This window comes from Somniosus microcephalus, chromosome 11, assembly GCF_052327205.1.
Source record: "Somniosus microcephalus isolate GS21.2 chromosome 11, FLI_Smic_1.0, whole genome shotgun sequence".
Lineage (NCBI taxonomy): Eukaryota > Metazoa > Chordata > Chondrichthyes > Squaliformes > Somniosidae > Somniosus > Somniosus microcephalus.
The window spans coordinates 1,409,872-1,423,094 of NC_140997.1; the positions used below are offsets into that span (position 1 = coordinate 1,409,872).

The window sequence follows — 13,223 nt, forward strand, 5'->3', positions numbered from 1 at the left end:
CGAGTCCAACCATTTCAGATCATAACCTCGGCCCCTATCACATTTATATATTTTCCTTTTTTTTATCCACACTTTGTTTTTTTTCCCTCCCTTCAGCGGTCCTTCATTCTGCCAGCGCAATTCACACCCCATCTAGAGCCATCCTTTGTTCCTTAACCTGTCCCATTTCCACCTCCCCTTGCCTTCAACATCTCTTATTGGGCCAGTAATTCCTGTCCCAACGCGTGAGTACGGACGAGGTACTCACGCGTGTGCCCGGAGGAATTGCCGGTTTTCAGCATGCACAACGCATGTGGGGAAAATCGACATTTCCTCTCCTCTGACCCAAGGGGTTAAGAGGCGGAACGCGTGCGAGGTTTCAGGCAGCGCGTGCGCGCTGAACTTCCCTTTTTTTATTAGAGTTGCCCGTGGGGAAAAGACTCCGGTTTTTACGCCTGGAAAAAGCAGCCGTAAGTACTTAACAGGTAAGTGGTCTATTAGTAAAATTAGAAAAATTTTCCACGGGTTCATTTTTTTTGAAGACTTTACAGTAAGGTAAGTGTATTTTTAGCCCCGATTTTTATATAATAATTTTTTTCAAAATTTAAAATTATTGTTTAAAATAGTTTTTTACACTTATTTATAGTTTATTTAAGTAGTGCGATTTTTTAAAAATTTTCTTTCAAGTTTAAGTAGTGTTTTGGGGCCAGGAGTTCATGAGTTTGACAGTTCTTACTATCAAACTCATGAATGAACTTTTGCAACCTCCCATTGGTTGCCCAGTGCTCACGTGATCCCAGCCGGCTCATCGCACTAAGTACGCCGCTGGGTCACGCACGCACAGCGCGGCAGGACCTGAAGCGGGCCAGTGACAGGAAATGCAATGCGGGCCAGGATTGAAATGTCAGCGCGCCGGGTAAGTGCACATCAGGGGCTTGCACGCGCGGCAAGCCCCCGAACCTAATTTCTGGGCCAATGTCTCTCAATCTCTCCTGCCTTCTATCCTATCGCTGACCTTCCCTTTTGTTCTTTCATCCCCTCCCCCTTTTCCCAGCCCCTAACTTGCTTTCCATTTCCTGCTTTTTTCCCAGTTCTGACGAAAGGTCATCGATCTGAAACGTTAACTCTGTTTCTCTCTCCACCGATGCTGCCTGACCTGCTGAGTTTTCCCAGCGTTTCCTGTTGTTATTTCGGATTTCCAGCATCCGCAGTATTTCGCTATCGTACCTTGTTAAGGTCTTTGGGTAAAATTCTCCCCTTTTTTCTTTTGTATTTTGTTTGGCCCGATTGCCTCAACACTGCATTTAACAATTTCCAGTACCGGTGCTGCAATTCCTTACTTCACACAAACAAACCTTACCAATAAAAACTAATGTAAGCGGTGTGGCATTCTTCATGGAATGATGAATTTCTTTGATTAAACTCGTCAGCTTCCTATCCTGCTGCACATTGGGAGTTGGGACCAAAAATAGCAAAACAGGCCTGATGGACTGAAAGGCCAACTCCTGTTTCTATAAGTAGGTCTCTTCTAGGGTCCGTTCGTTCGCAAGGAAGTGAAGGAAAAGACCAACAACACCACCCCTGACATAGAGGAAATGTCTCAGAACACTTTGAGGGTGACAATCTGTTACTGAGAGGGACTCGGCAGATAGAAGGAAAAATATGGAGCATTTATTTTAAAACACACAAAGGGTGTCCTATTTACATTTTACAAATTTCAAGAGTCCAGAAAATTTGGTTCAAAACCAAGCAATGGGCTGAAAGGACATTGAAGCCACAGAGAGCATACAGCATAGATTCACCAGGACAGTGGCAGTGATGGGAACCTATAGGTATGAAGAGAGACTTAAGATACTGGGACTGTTTCCAATGGAGCAAAGAAGGCTAAGAGGATATTTAATAGTGATTATTAAAATTATGAAGGCTTTCCTCACAGTGTGCAGAGAAAGATGCAGGGCTATGGGGAGAGAGCGGGGCAGTGGGATTAGTTTGGGGATTGATACAGGGCTATGGGGAGCGAGCGGGGCAGTGGGATTAGTTTGGGGATTGATACAGGGCTATGGGGAGAGAGCGGGGCAGTGGGATTAGTTTGGGGATTGATACAGGGCTATGGGGAGAGAGCGGGGCAGTGGGATTAGTTTGGGGATTGATACAGGGCTATGGGGAGAGAGCGGGGCAGTGGGATTAGTTTGGGATTGATACAGGGCTATGGGGAGAGAGCGGGGCAGTGGGATTAGTTTGGGGATTGATACAGGGCTATGGGGAGAGAGCGGGGCAGTGGGATTAGTTTGGGGATTGATACAGGGCTATGGGGAGAGAGCGGGGCAGTGGGATTAGTTTGGGGATTGATACAGGGCTATGGGGAGAGAGCGGGGCAGTGGGATTAGTTTGGGGATTGATACAGGGCTATGGGGAGAGAGTGGGGCAGTGGGGTTAGTTTGGGATTGATACAGGGCTATGGGGAGAGCGGGGCAGTGGGATTAGTTTAGGATTGATACAGGGCTATGGGGAGAGAGCGGGGCAGTGGGATTAGTTTGGGATTGATACAGGGCTATGGGGAGAGAGCGGGGCAGTGGGATTAGTTTGGGGATTGATACAGGGCTATGGGCGGAGAGCGGGGCAGTGGGATTAGTTTGGGATTGATACAGGACTATGGGGGGAGAGAGCGGGGCAGTGGGATTAGTTTGGGAGACAGTAAAGCGCTGGCATAGACCCGATGAGCCGAATGGGCTCCTGTGCGGGTTGGATGGTTGAGCCTCTCTCGGGCTGGGGGTTTACCCGGGGGCAGTGGGTGGTTGAGCCTCTCTCGGGCTGGGAGTTTACCCGGGGGCGCGGTGGGTGTGTGAGCCTCTCTCGGGCTGGGGGTTCACCCGGGGGCGCGGTGGGTGGGTGAGCCTCTCTCGGGCTGGGGGTTTACCCGGGGGCAGTGGGTGGTTGAGCCTCTCTCGGGCTGGGGTTTACCCGGGGGCGGTGGGTGGTTGAACCTCTCTCGGGCTGGGGGTTTACCCGGGGGCGGTGGGTGGTTGAGCCTCTCTCGGGCTGGGGGTTTACCCGGGGGCGCGGTGGGTGGTTGAGCCTCTCTCGGGCTGGGGGTTTACCCGGGGGCACGGTGGGTGTGTGAGCCTCTCTCGGGCTGGGGGTTTACCCGGGGGTGCGGTGGGTGGTTGAGCCTCTCGGGCTGGGGGTTTACCCGGGGGCGCGGTGGGTGGTTGAGCCTCTCTCGGGCTGGGGGTTTACCCGGGGGCGCGGTGGGTGGTTGAGCCTCTCTCGGGCTGGGGGTTTACCCGGGGGCAGTGGGTGGGTGAGCCTCTCTCGGGCTGGGGGTTTACCCGGGGGCGGTGGGTGGGTGAGCCTCTCTCGGGCTGGGGGTTTACCCGGGGGCAGTGGGTGAGCCTCTCTCGGGCTGGGGGTTTACCCGGGGGCGGTGGGTGGGTGAGCCTCTCTCGGGCTGGCTGGGGGTTTACCCGGGGACGGTGGGTGGGTGAGCCTCTCTCGGGCTGGGGGTTTACCCGGGGGCGGTGGGTGGGTGAGCCTCTCTCGGGCTGGGGGTTTACCCGGGGGCGGTGGGTGAGAAGCCTCTCTCGGGCTGGGGGTTTACTCGGGGGTGGGTGAGCCTCTCTCGGGCTGGGGGTTTACCCGGGGGTGGGTGAGCCTCTCTCGGGCTGGGGGTTTACCCGGGAGCGGTGGGTGGGTGAGCCTCTCTCGGGCTGGGTGGGGGTTTACCCGGGGGCGGTGGGTGGTGGAGCCTCTCTCGGGCTGGGGTTTACCCGGGGGCGGTGGGTGGGTGAGCCTCTCTTGGGCTGGGGGTTTACCCGGGGGCGGTGGGTGGGTGAGCCTCTCTCGGGCTGGGGTTTACCCGGGGGCGGTGGGTGAGCCTCTCTCGGGCTGGGTGGGGGTTTACCCGGGGGCGGTGGGTGGGTGAGCCTTTCGGGCTGGGGGTTTACCCGGGGGCGGTGGGTGCGTGGGCCTCTCTCGGGCTGGGGGTTTACCCGGGGGCGGTGGGTGGGTGAGCCTCTCTCGGGCTGGGGTTTTACCCGGGGGCGGTGGGAGGGTGAGCCTCTCTCGGGCTGGGGGTTTACCCGGGGGCAGTGAGTTGGTGAGCCTCTCTCGGGCTGGGGGTTTACCCGGGGGTGGGTGAGCCTCTCTCGGGCTGGGGGTTTACCCAGGGGTGGGTGGGTGGGTGAGCCTCTCTCGGGCTGGGGGTTTACCCGGGGGTGGGTGAGCCTCTCTCGGGCTGGGGGTTTACCCGGGGGTGGGTGAGCCTCTCTCGGGCTGGGGGTTTACCCGGGGGGTGGGTGAGCCTCTCTCGGGCTGGGGGTTTACCCGGGGGTGGGTGAGCCTCTCTCGGGCTGGGGGTTTACCCGGGGGCGGTGGGTGGGTGAGCCTCTCTCGGGCTGGGTGGGGGTTTACCCGGGGGCGGTGGGTGAGAAGCCTCTCTCGGGCTGGGGGTTTACCCGGGGGTGGGTGAGCCTCTCTCGGGCTGGGGGTTTACCCGGGGGGTGGGTGAGCCTCTCTCGGGCTGGGGGTTTACCCAGGGGTGGGTGAGCCTCTCTCGGGCTGGGGGTTTACCCGGGGGCGGTGGGTGGGTGAGCCTCTCTCGGGCTGGGTGGGGGTTTACCCGGGGGCGGTGGGTGAGAAGCCTCTCTCGGGCTGGGGGTTTACCCGGGGTGGGTGAGCCTGTCTCGGGCTGGGGGTTTGCCCGGGGGCGGTGGGTGAGAAGCCTGAGCAGTCGGCCCGAGTCACGTGCTGCTGCCACGGGGCCATTGCCGGTCCCGGGGGGCGGAGATGGGAAAATTCCAGCAATATGTGGTGATGAAATCACTGAAGGTGGGTTTGAGTCGGGCTGGTTTTAGAGACCCGGTGACCGGTGACGGGCGGCTCTTCAGTGAAGCGCGGGACGGTCCAACTAACCTGCTGGTTGGGGCGGGGCCGGGGGGCGGGGCCAGGGCCTGATCAACAGTGAAGGCGTCCAATGAGCGTCGGGAATGGCCGCAGCGCGGGCATATTCCAACCAATCAGCGCCGGGAGTGGGCGGGGCTACTCGCCGAGGTTGGGTTGTGGCGCTGGCCGTGAGGGAGCGGTTCGCGGCCGAGAAATTCAGGCAACACAACAGCGGCTCCCGGTCAGCGGACAGGCGGCAGTCGCACTCTGTCTGTTCGCAGGATATTTACCGAAGCTGCTCCGTCTGTTGATGTTAAATTCCTGAGCTGCGTTCGTCACCGCGCGGCTGCCACTGAGCATGCGCGACGCAAAAGACGCCCGCAACTGAGCATGCGCAGTGGCCTATCGGTGACGTTGATTTGCCCCGCCCCTTCCCTCTAACCCCGCCCCCTACTCTCTGACCCCGCCCCCTCCCCGGCCAAGATGGCGGCGGGCGGCTACGCAGACCTGCGGGAGAAGCTCCAGTCGCCTCACCGCGAGAAGCAGCGGGCGGCCTCGGCTTCAGCCTCGGCAGCGGCGCCCTACAACGGCCGCAAGCGGAAACACGAGGCGGAGGCGGGCGAGGCCGGCCTGCCGGGGCCGTGCGGCGGCGACGAGCATGAGCACAGCAAGTACCACCGCGACTACGACGATGAGCGACAGGGAGAAGCGCGGCGGGTGAAGCAGGGCATCCGCCAGGTGCGGCTCTTCACCGCCGACCAGTGCACCCAGATCGAGATGCAAATCGACGACGTGGTTTCCCGGGCCGAGAAGGGCAATTACCGGGACCACACGGTGGACAGGGCCCCGCTGCGGAACAAATACTTCTTCGGGGAAGGCTACACGTACGGCTCGCAGCTGGAGAAGCGCGGCCCCGGCCAGGAGCGCCTGTACCCCAAGGGAGACGTGGACGACATCCCCGAGTGGGTCCACGACCTGGTGATCAAGAAGCTGGTGGATCACCGGATTATCCCCGAGGGCTTCGTCAACAGCGCCGTCATCAACGACTACCAGCCGGGCGGCTGCATCGTCTCCCACGTGGATCCCATTCACATCTTCGAAAGGCCCATCGTTTCCGTCTCCTTCTTCAGCGACTCGGCTCTCTGCTTCGGCTGCAAGTTCCAGTTCAAACCCATCAGGGTGTCGGAGCCCGTCTACTTCTTACCTGTTCGGAGAGGAAGTGTCACTGTGCTCAGGTGAGTGGCAGAAGGAATGAGTATCTTCCAGTATCGTCACACTGCGTTTTTGATTCATATTTCAGGAGTGCAGTATCTCAAGTTCATCCATTCTTTATCCTGGCGGGGGGAGTTGGAAAGATATCGAGGTAAATTGAGATTTCCAGAGGGGGACACGCCTCGTGCCAAAAATGGGGCACATGGGAGTGAAGCACATCCCTTCCAGTGTCTACCACTTTTTTATAGTATAAATTTATAGATTCTTGCTGTATGAACAGAAATATTTGAGTCTTCAAATCAGGGGAGTTATCTCATTCTTTACTTAGAATTCTACTGCACCGAAGGATGCCATTTGGTCCATCGTCCATTGAGCTATCCAATTAGTCCCCCCTCCGCTGCTCTTTCCCCATAGTCTTGTAAAATATTCCTTTTCAAGTTTTCTAAATTAAACCAGTGACTGCACTTCAAAAGTACTTCCATTGGCTGTAATCGTCGGATTTGTAAAAGGTAGGTCATGTCTAATGAACCTAATTGAATTTTTTGTGGAAGTAACTAAAGTAGTAGTCAGTGGAATGTGTTTATATGGACTTCCAGAAGGCATTTGATAAGGTTTCACATAAGAGACTTAGCTAAAATTAAAGCTCATGGAATTGAAGGAAAATTATTGACCTGTTTAGGAAATTGGTTAGGCAGTAGAAGACAGAAAGGGATAATAATGGGTATGTACCTGCATCGGAAGGGACTAGTGGTATCCCGCAAGGATCTGTGCAGGGAGCCTCAATTATTCACTATATTTATCAACTTGGATAATGCAATAGAGAGCCATATATTCAAGTTTGCTGATGACACTAAGATTGGTGGCATATTAGTGTAGATGGGAGCATAAAATTACAAAGAGAGATTGATAGATTAAGTGAGTGGGCAAAACTGTAGCAGATGGATTTCAACGCAGGTAAGTGTGAGGTTATCCATTTTGGATCAAAAAAGGAGAGACCCAAGTATTAAATGGTGAAAAGCTAGGAAGAGTGGCGATCCATGTACATAGATCACTAAAACGTAGTAGTCCAGTATAAAAATAATCAAAAAGGCTAATGGCATTTTAGCCATTATAACTAGAGGGCTAGAATATAAAGGAGGAAGTTTTGCCACAGCTATACAAAGGCCTGTTTAGATCACATCTTGAAATACTGTGTACAGTTTTGGGCAGTGCACCTTAGGATATATTGGCCTTGGAAGGAGTGCAGCACAGATTCACCAGAATGTTACCAGGGCTCCAAGGGTTAGATTATGAGGAGAGATTACATAAACTAGGTTTGTATTCTCTGGAATATAGAAGGTTATGGGGTGATTTGATTGAGGTTTTTAGGATGTTGAAAGGAATTGATAGGAAAGAGAAAAACATTTTCTGCTGATGGAGTTTAGGACAAGGGGACATAACCTTAAAATCCGAGCCAGGCCATTCAGGAGAGAAGTTAGTAAACCCTTCTTCACGCAAAGGGTTATAGAAGTGTGGACCTCCCTCCCACAAAAAGCAGTGGATGCTAGCTCAATTAATTTTAAACCTGAGATCGATAGATTTTTGCTAGTCATGGGTATAAAGGGACATGGAGTCAAGGCGGGTGGATGGCGTTAGGATACAAATCAGCCATTATCTTATTGAATGCCGGTGCAGGCATGAGCTGAGTGGTGTACTCCTGTTCCTATGTAAAGCACTTTGGGACATCCTCCAGTCATGAAAGGTGCTGTATAAATGTAAGCCTTAATTTATTTATCCAAAACCCTTTTGAAAGTTACTGTTGGATCTGCTTCCACCATCCTTTCAGCCAGTGCATTCCAGATCATCCTAAAAAATTCTCACCTCCCCCTCTGGTTGTTTTGCCAATTATCTTAAACCTGTGTCCTCTGGTTACTGACCCTCCTGCCACTGGAAACAGTTTCTCTCTACCCTATCAAAACCTCTCAATTTTGAACATTTCCAATAATTTTCACTGGCCTTTATTCTCCCTGGTTTACCCTGTTAATTATAAGCTTGCCTGCCTCATAACGGCACCATGTTCCAATCGTGTAAATGTGTGCACTGTAATTGGAAGGTAAAATTCAGACCGTGAGCACAGGGAAGGGTGAAAACATGCCATGCCACAAATTAGTTTGGGCACAGGTTGGCAGCTACAGTTCCCTGCCAAGTGAGATTTTAATTTGGGGGTGTGGAGAATAGGGAGACTAAGCACTTCTCCCGTGGGAAGGGAAGATTGACAGCTGAAGTTTCAGGGGCTGCTTTGAGCAGCTGGTTGAAGAACGGTGTTGTTAGAGGCCAGGCTGCTTGCCTGTCCCTAGCCAAAATCAGACAGGACTGGGAGAAAGAAGTAAAATGTTTATGGACCATGGCAATATATATAATTATCACCAGTTCAGTTGTGTATGTTTGTTCCAGTTCACCAGAATTAATTAAGGCTACATATATAGATGCACTGTTAATTCACTGCCAGCTCTGATCTGACCATTTCCAGGGTTAGATTTTATTTTGTAATCTTTCCATGTTGGTGTTTGGTCTTGTCATCCGTGGATTATTTTCATGTGCAAATCTCGATGACGACTCGTTGTTGATTTATGTAGTTCTCAATCAGCAGCTTCTGATTAAATTCTTCCATCCTTATATTTAAAATATAAGTACATGCATCCATATCAACTCTTGTATGTGTTTTGTGTAATTGCTCCTTGTTAAAGTGCTTCTGTATTAAATTAGCAGCCACTGCCTGTGGCTCTTCAAATTTTCTAAAAGCTTTAGACACTAGACAGGTATATATCAAACGGAAATACTATTTTTCAAATGTGCATCGATCATTCTGTTCTTTTTTGAGGCTGCAACATGGACTCCAAAATATGGTTTGAGAAATGACTCATTCCAGGACATCATTATCTAAATAAGAGAGTGTGCCAATCTTTTTCTTATATAAAAGTGGTGGTGTTTATAAAATCTTGTTTTTTCTATTGAAACCTGTAGTTGGCGCATTGAGAATTGTGGATATTAAGGCTGTATCCATCAAATATAATTGATTTTCTGTGGATCAAATTTTGTAATGGGTTACGTGCTTGTGTAAAGCCAGCCAGCATAGGCATGCCTGTGGTGTATGGCACTACAGTAGTCACTCTGTTACAGCATGCTTAACAGGAAATTTGAATGGCCTCTGAAGGTCAATAATATTCCAGCCTGTCCTGAATAGAGTGAGATGGCTACTCCTGTCAATGCCCTTAATTTTCTATACTTCTTCCCCCACCCCTGTGGCTTAATGGGTAAATGCAGCACCCAGGGTAGTACTGAGCCTTACAGAACGAGAAGGTTTTGGTTTGATCTCAGTTGAGGAGTGCTTGTTTACCTAAACGCCCCTGCATTAAGAGTAGGAAGGAATCGGCTGCAGTTTCTGCTTTTGAACAGTGTACTGGAGAACATGTATGTATGAGTTTCAGGTGTAGACAGAATCTGAAATAAAAACAGAAAATGGTGGAGATACTCAGTAGGTCAGGCAGCGTCAGTGAAGAGAGAAACAGAGTTAACGTTTCAGGTCGCTGACCTTTCATCAGAACTGGAAAAAGTTAGAGATGTCACAGATTTTAAGCAAGTGTAGGGGCTGGGGGAGGGGAGGAAAGAACAAAAAGGAAGGTCTGTGATCGGGTGGAAGGCAGGAGAGATTAAATGACAAAAGGCATGATTGTACAAAGCATAAGGAGATGGTAATGGGACAAGTAAAGAAACAAAAGATGGATCTAGAAGAGGTGTAAATGGGAGTGGCAGAATCGTCAACAGCAGCCATCTGAAAAGATTGGGGCAGAGGTTCTGGTCTGAAATTGTTGAACTCGATGTTGAGTTCTGAAAGCTGTGATGTGCCTAATCGAAAGATCAGCTGCTGTTCCTCAAGCTTCGTTGGAACAGTGTAAGAGGCAGAGGTCAGCGTGGGAGTGGAGAATTAAATGACAGGTGACCGGAAGCTCGGGGTCATGCTTGCGGACTGAATGGAGGTGTTCTGCAAAGCGGTCACTCAATCTGCGTTTGGTTTCCCCAATGTAGAGGAGACCACATTGTGAGCAGCGAATTCAGTATATTAAATTGCAAGAAGTACAAGTAAATCGCTGTTTCATCTGGAAGGAGTGTTTGGGGCCCTGAACAGTAGGAAGGGAGGAGGTAAAAGGGCAGGTGTTGCATCTCTTGCGCTTGCATGGGAAGGGGAGGGGGTGTTGGGGGTGATTGAGGAGTGGACCAGGGTATTGCAGAGCGAGTGGTCCCTTCGGAATGCTGAGAGGGGAGGAAGATGTGTTTGGTGGTGGGATCACGCTGGAGGTGGCGGAAATGGCGGAGGATGATCTGTTGAATGCGGAGGCTGGGGGGTGAAAGGTGGGGACAAGGGGGACCCTATTGTTCTGGGATGGAGGGGGGGGGGGGGAAGGGCTGAGCGCAGAAGTGCAGGAAATGGAATGGACACAGTTAAGGGCTATGTCAACCATGGTAGAGGGAAACCATTGGTTGAGGAAAAAGGAAGACATATCGGATAGCCTATCCCTAGAACTGGAGACAGAAGTCGAGGAAGCGAAGAGTGAGATGGTGAAGGTGAAGGAAGGGTGGAAATTGGAAGCAAAGTGAATGAAATTTTCTAGTTCAGGGCAAGAGCAGGAAACGGCATTGATACAGTCATCAATGTACAGGAAAAAGAGGTGAGGGAGGAGCCCTGATTAGGACTGGAACAAAGAATGTCCCACAGAGGCAGGCATAGCCAGGACCATGCGGGTTTCAGTAACAAAACCTTTTATTTGGAGGAAGTGAATGGAGTCAAAGGAGATGTTGTTCAATGTGTGAACAAGTTCAGCAGACGGAGGAGGGTGGTGGTGGATGGGGACTGGTTGGGCCTCTGTTCAAGGAAGAAGCGGAGCGCCCTCAGGCCATCCTGGTGGGGGATGGAGGTGCAGAGGGATTGGACGTCCATGGTGAAAAGGAGACGGTTGGGGCCAGGAAACTGGAAACTGTTAAAGTGACAGAGGGTGTCGGAAGAGTCGCGGATGTAGGTGGGAAGAGACTGGACAAGGGGAGAAAAAAGATTTGAGATAGGAAGAAATCAGTTCCATGGGGCAAGAACAGACTGAAACAATGGGTCTACTAAGACAGCCCTGTTTGTGCATCTTGGGAGGTAGAAGCAGGCTGTGTGGGGTTGGGGGACTGAGGTTTGCGGCCGTGGAGGGAAGATCTCCAGAGGAGATGAGGTCAGGGACAGTCATGGAAACGATGGCTTGATTTTCGTTAGTGGGGTCATGGTCCAGGGGGAGGGTGGAGGAGATATCAGAGTCGGCGTTCAGCCTCTGCTAGCTGAAGGTCGGTTTGCCGAACAACAACAGTGCCACACTTATCATTCTTCCTTGTGCTTCGACTAGTTGCTGACACAGATCACATGAGGAAAGGGTATTTAAGTTATGCACTGGGTTCCATTAGTACCCTTCGAACGCTATCCCGTTGTGATTCGGCACCTTTAAGAGAGGAGGATTAAACGTATGGAGAGAGGGGAATTCACATGCATGAAGACGACTGATGTAGTCTACGTGCAGGTCTGGAGCAGTAATTCCTTGAACCAGGAGCCTTGGATGCTCCTCTTCCTCACACCCCTTCCTTATAGAAAAGCATTCAACTTCCAGTCACTTGCCTCAAATTTATGGAATAATTGAGATTGGGATTAATAGAAAATTACCAATGCTGGAAATCAGAAATAATTGCTTGACTTAACCTGTGCATTTCCTACATTTTCTGCTTTATTTGACATTGGGAACTGGTCCTTTTACCAGAAATGGTCTCTGACAGTCACTAATGCTCAAGGATGTGCAGAATTGCAGGTAGGAATCTGTAAACCAGCAGCTGTATAGCACAGCACACTGGAGTATTTTGCAGTCACCGTGCCGTTCCTGTTCTGAAGTGATTGCACTGGTCTTTTGCACTCTGCCTCCTGATATTATTTGAATAAAGGGGACTGAAGACCCTTTAAAGGAATAGATTCCTTTTGATTTAAAGTGGTAATATCTGCCAGCATTGTACATTAATTAACAATTTAACGTTCACTGTGGAATATGTTTGAAACTGAAAGTCTAGTCGGCATTGTCCATTTGTTTTGGTTGCCAGCCATTCTGGCACCTGCTGGAGCTCGTTCCAGCCAACCGCTAATCTCATTGTCCCAGCCAACACTGAAATGTCTTTGATTCTGTACACTCCTGGCCACAGAAAGCACCTTCAGCTGGCTGGGTGGGATCGCACTGTGCCCCCAGCCGGGTGGGCGGGATCGCACCGTGCCTCCGGCTGGCTGGGATCGCACCGTGCCTCCAGCCTGGAGGGTGGGATCGCACCGCGCCCCCAGCCCGGGGGGGGGGGGCTGGGAGCGCACCGCGCCCCCAGCCGGGGGGGGGCTGGGAGGCTGCTCGGGTTTTTATTGTCCAGTTGGCAAATTGCTTTGATTTAAGATTGCTTATTGGGACTCGCTTCATTCCCATTGGAATTTAGAATGGAACGGAATTACATCATCGTGACCTATTTTATACAGTCCTGTGGAACCTGATTGATTAGATTGAAGTCTTTTCGAGATGGTCTGCACTGGTTTCTGGTGTACCTGTGTACGGCAGTCTGCTAGAAATAGTTTGAATGGAACTGATACCTATCAATTCAGTTCATGAAAAGCGACGAGTTAAGTTAGTAATTATAGGTTTTTATTGGCTAAATAACAGAGCCCACCCTCGTGGGTGATCGGATCCAACAAGGAGGAATACCAGCCAGTCGACCACCTTTATACCTGGGCAAGCAGGCGGAGCCAGCTGTGGTCAGCCCAGGTATAACAGCGTGACAAGAGGTGACCTTGTGTAGTGATACAACAGTGTAAACAGTGATAACCATAGTGTAACGATATAAACAGTGATAACCATAGTGTAACGATAGTGAACGATAAAAGTGGTTTACCACAGGAACCTGAACAAAACTGGAGCAATCCCAGTTGCTCCAACTGGTGGTGATATATAAATATAATAATCCATAGTAGAATCCGGATCCAATGATAGAATTCCAATTTACTACTCACTCCCTTTATGGATATTCTGGTCCGATGTGTTCTAAATGGGATTTCTCTTCTAGGC

General features: G+C 51.2%; 1 protein-coding gene across 1 annotated transcript in view; it reads left to right on the top strand.

The window, feature by feature from the left end:
- Positions 1-5,020: 5,020 nt before the first annotated feature.
- alkbh5 (alkB homolog 5, RNA demethylase) overlaps positions 5,021-13,223 on the top strand; it is a 54,405-nt gene continuing 46,202 nt past the window's right edge. The window contains exon 1 of the mRNA XM_086000020.1: positions 5,021-6,095. Within this exon, the coding sequence (XP_085856146.1) occupies positions 5,344-6,095 (752 nt within the window). The 5' untranslated portion in view covers positions 5,021-5,343. The remainder of the gene's footprint in view (positions 6,096-13,223) is intronic.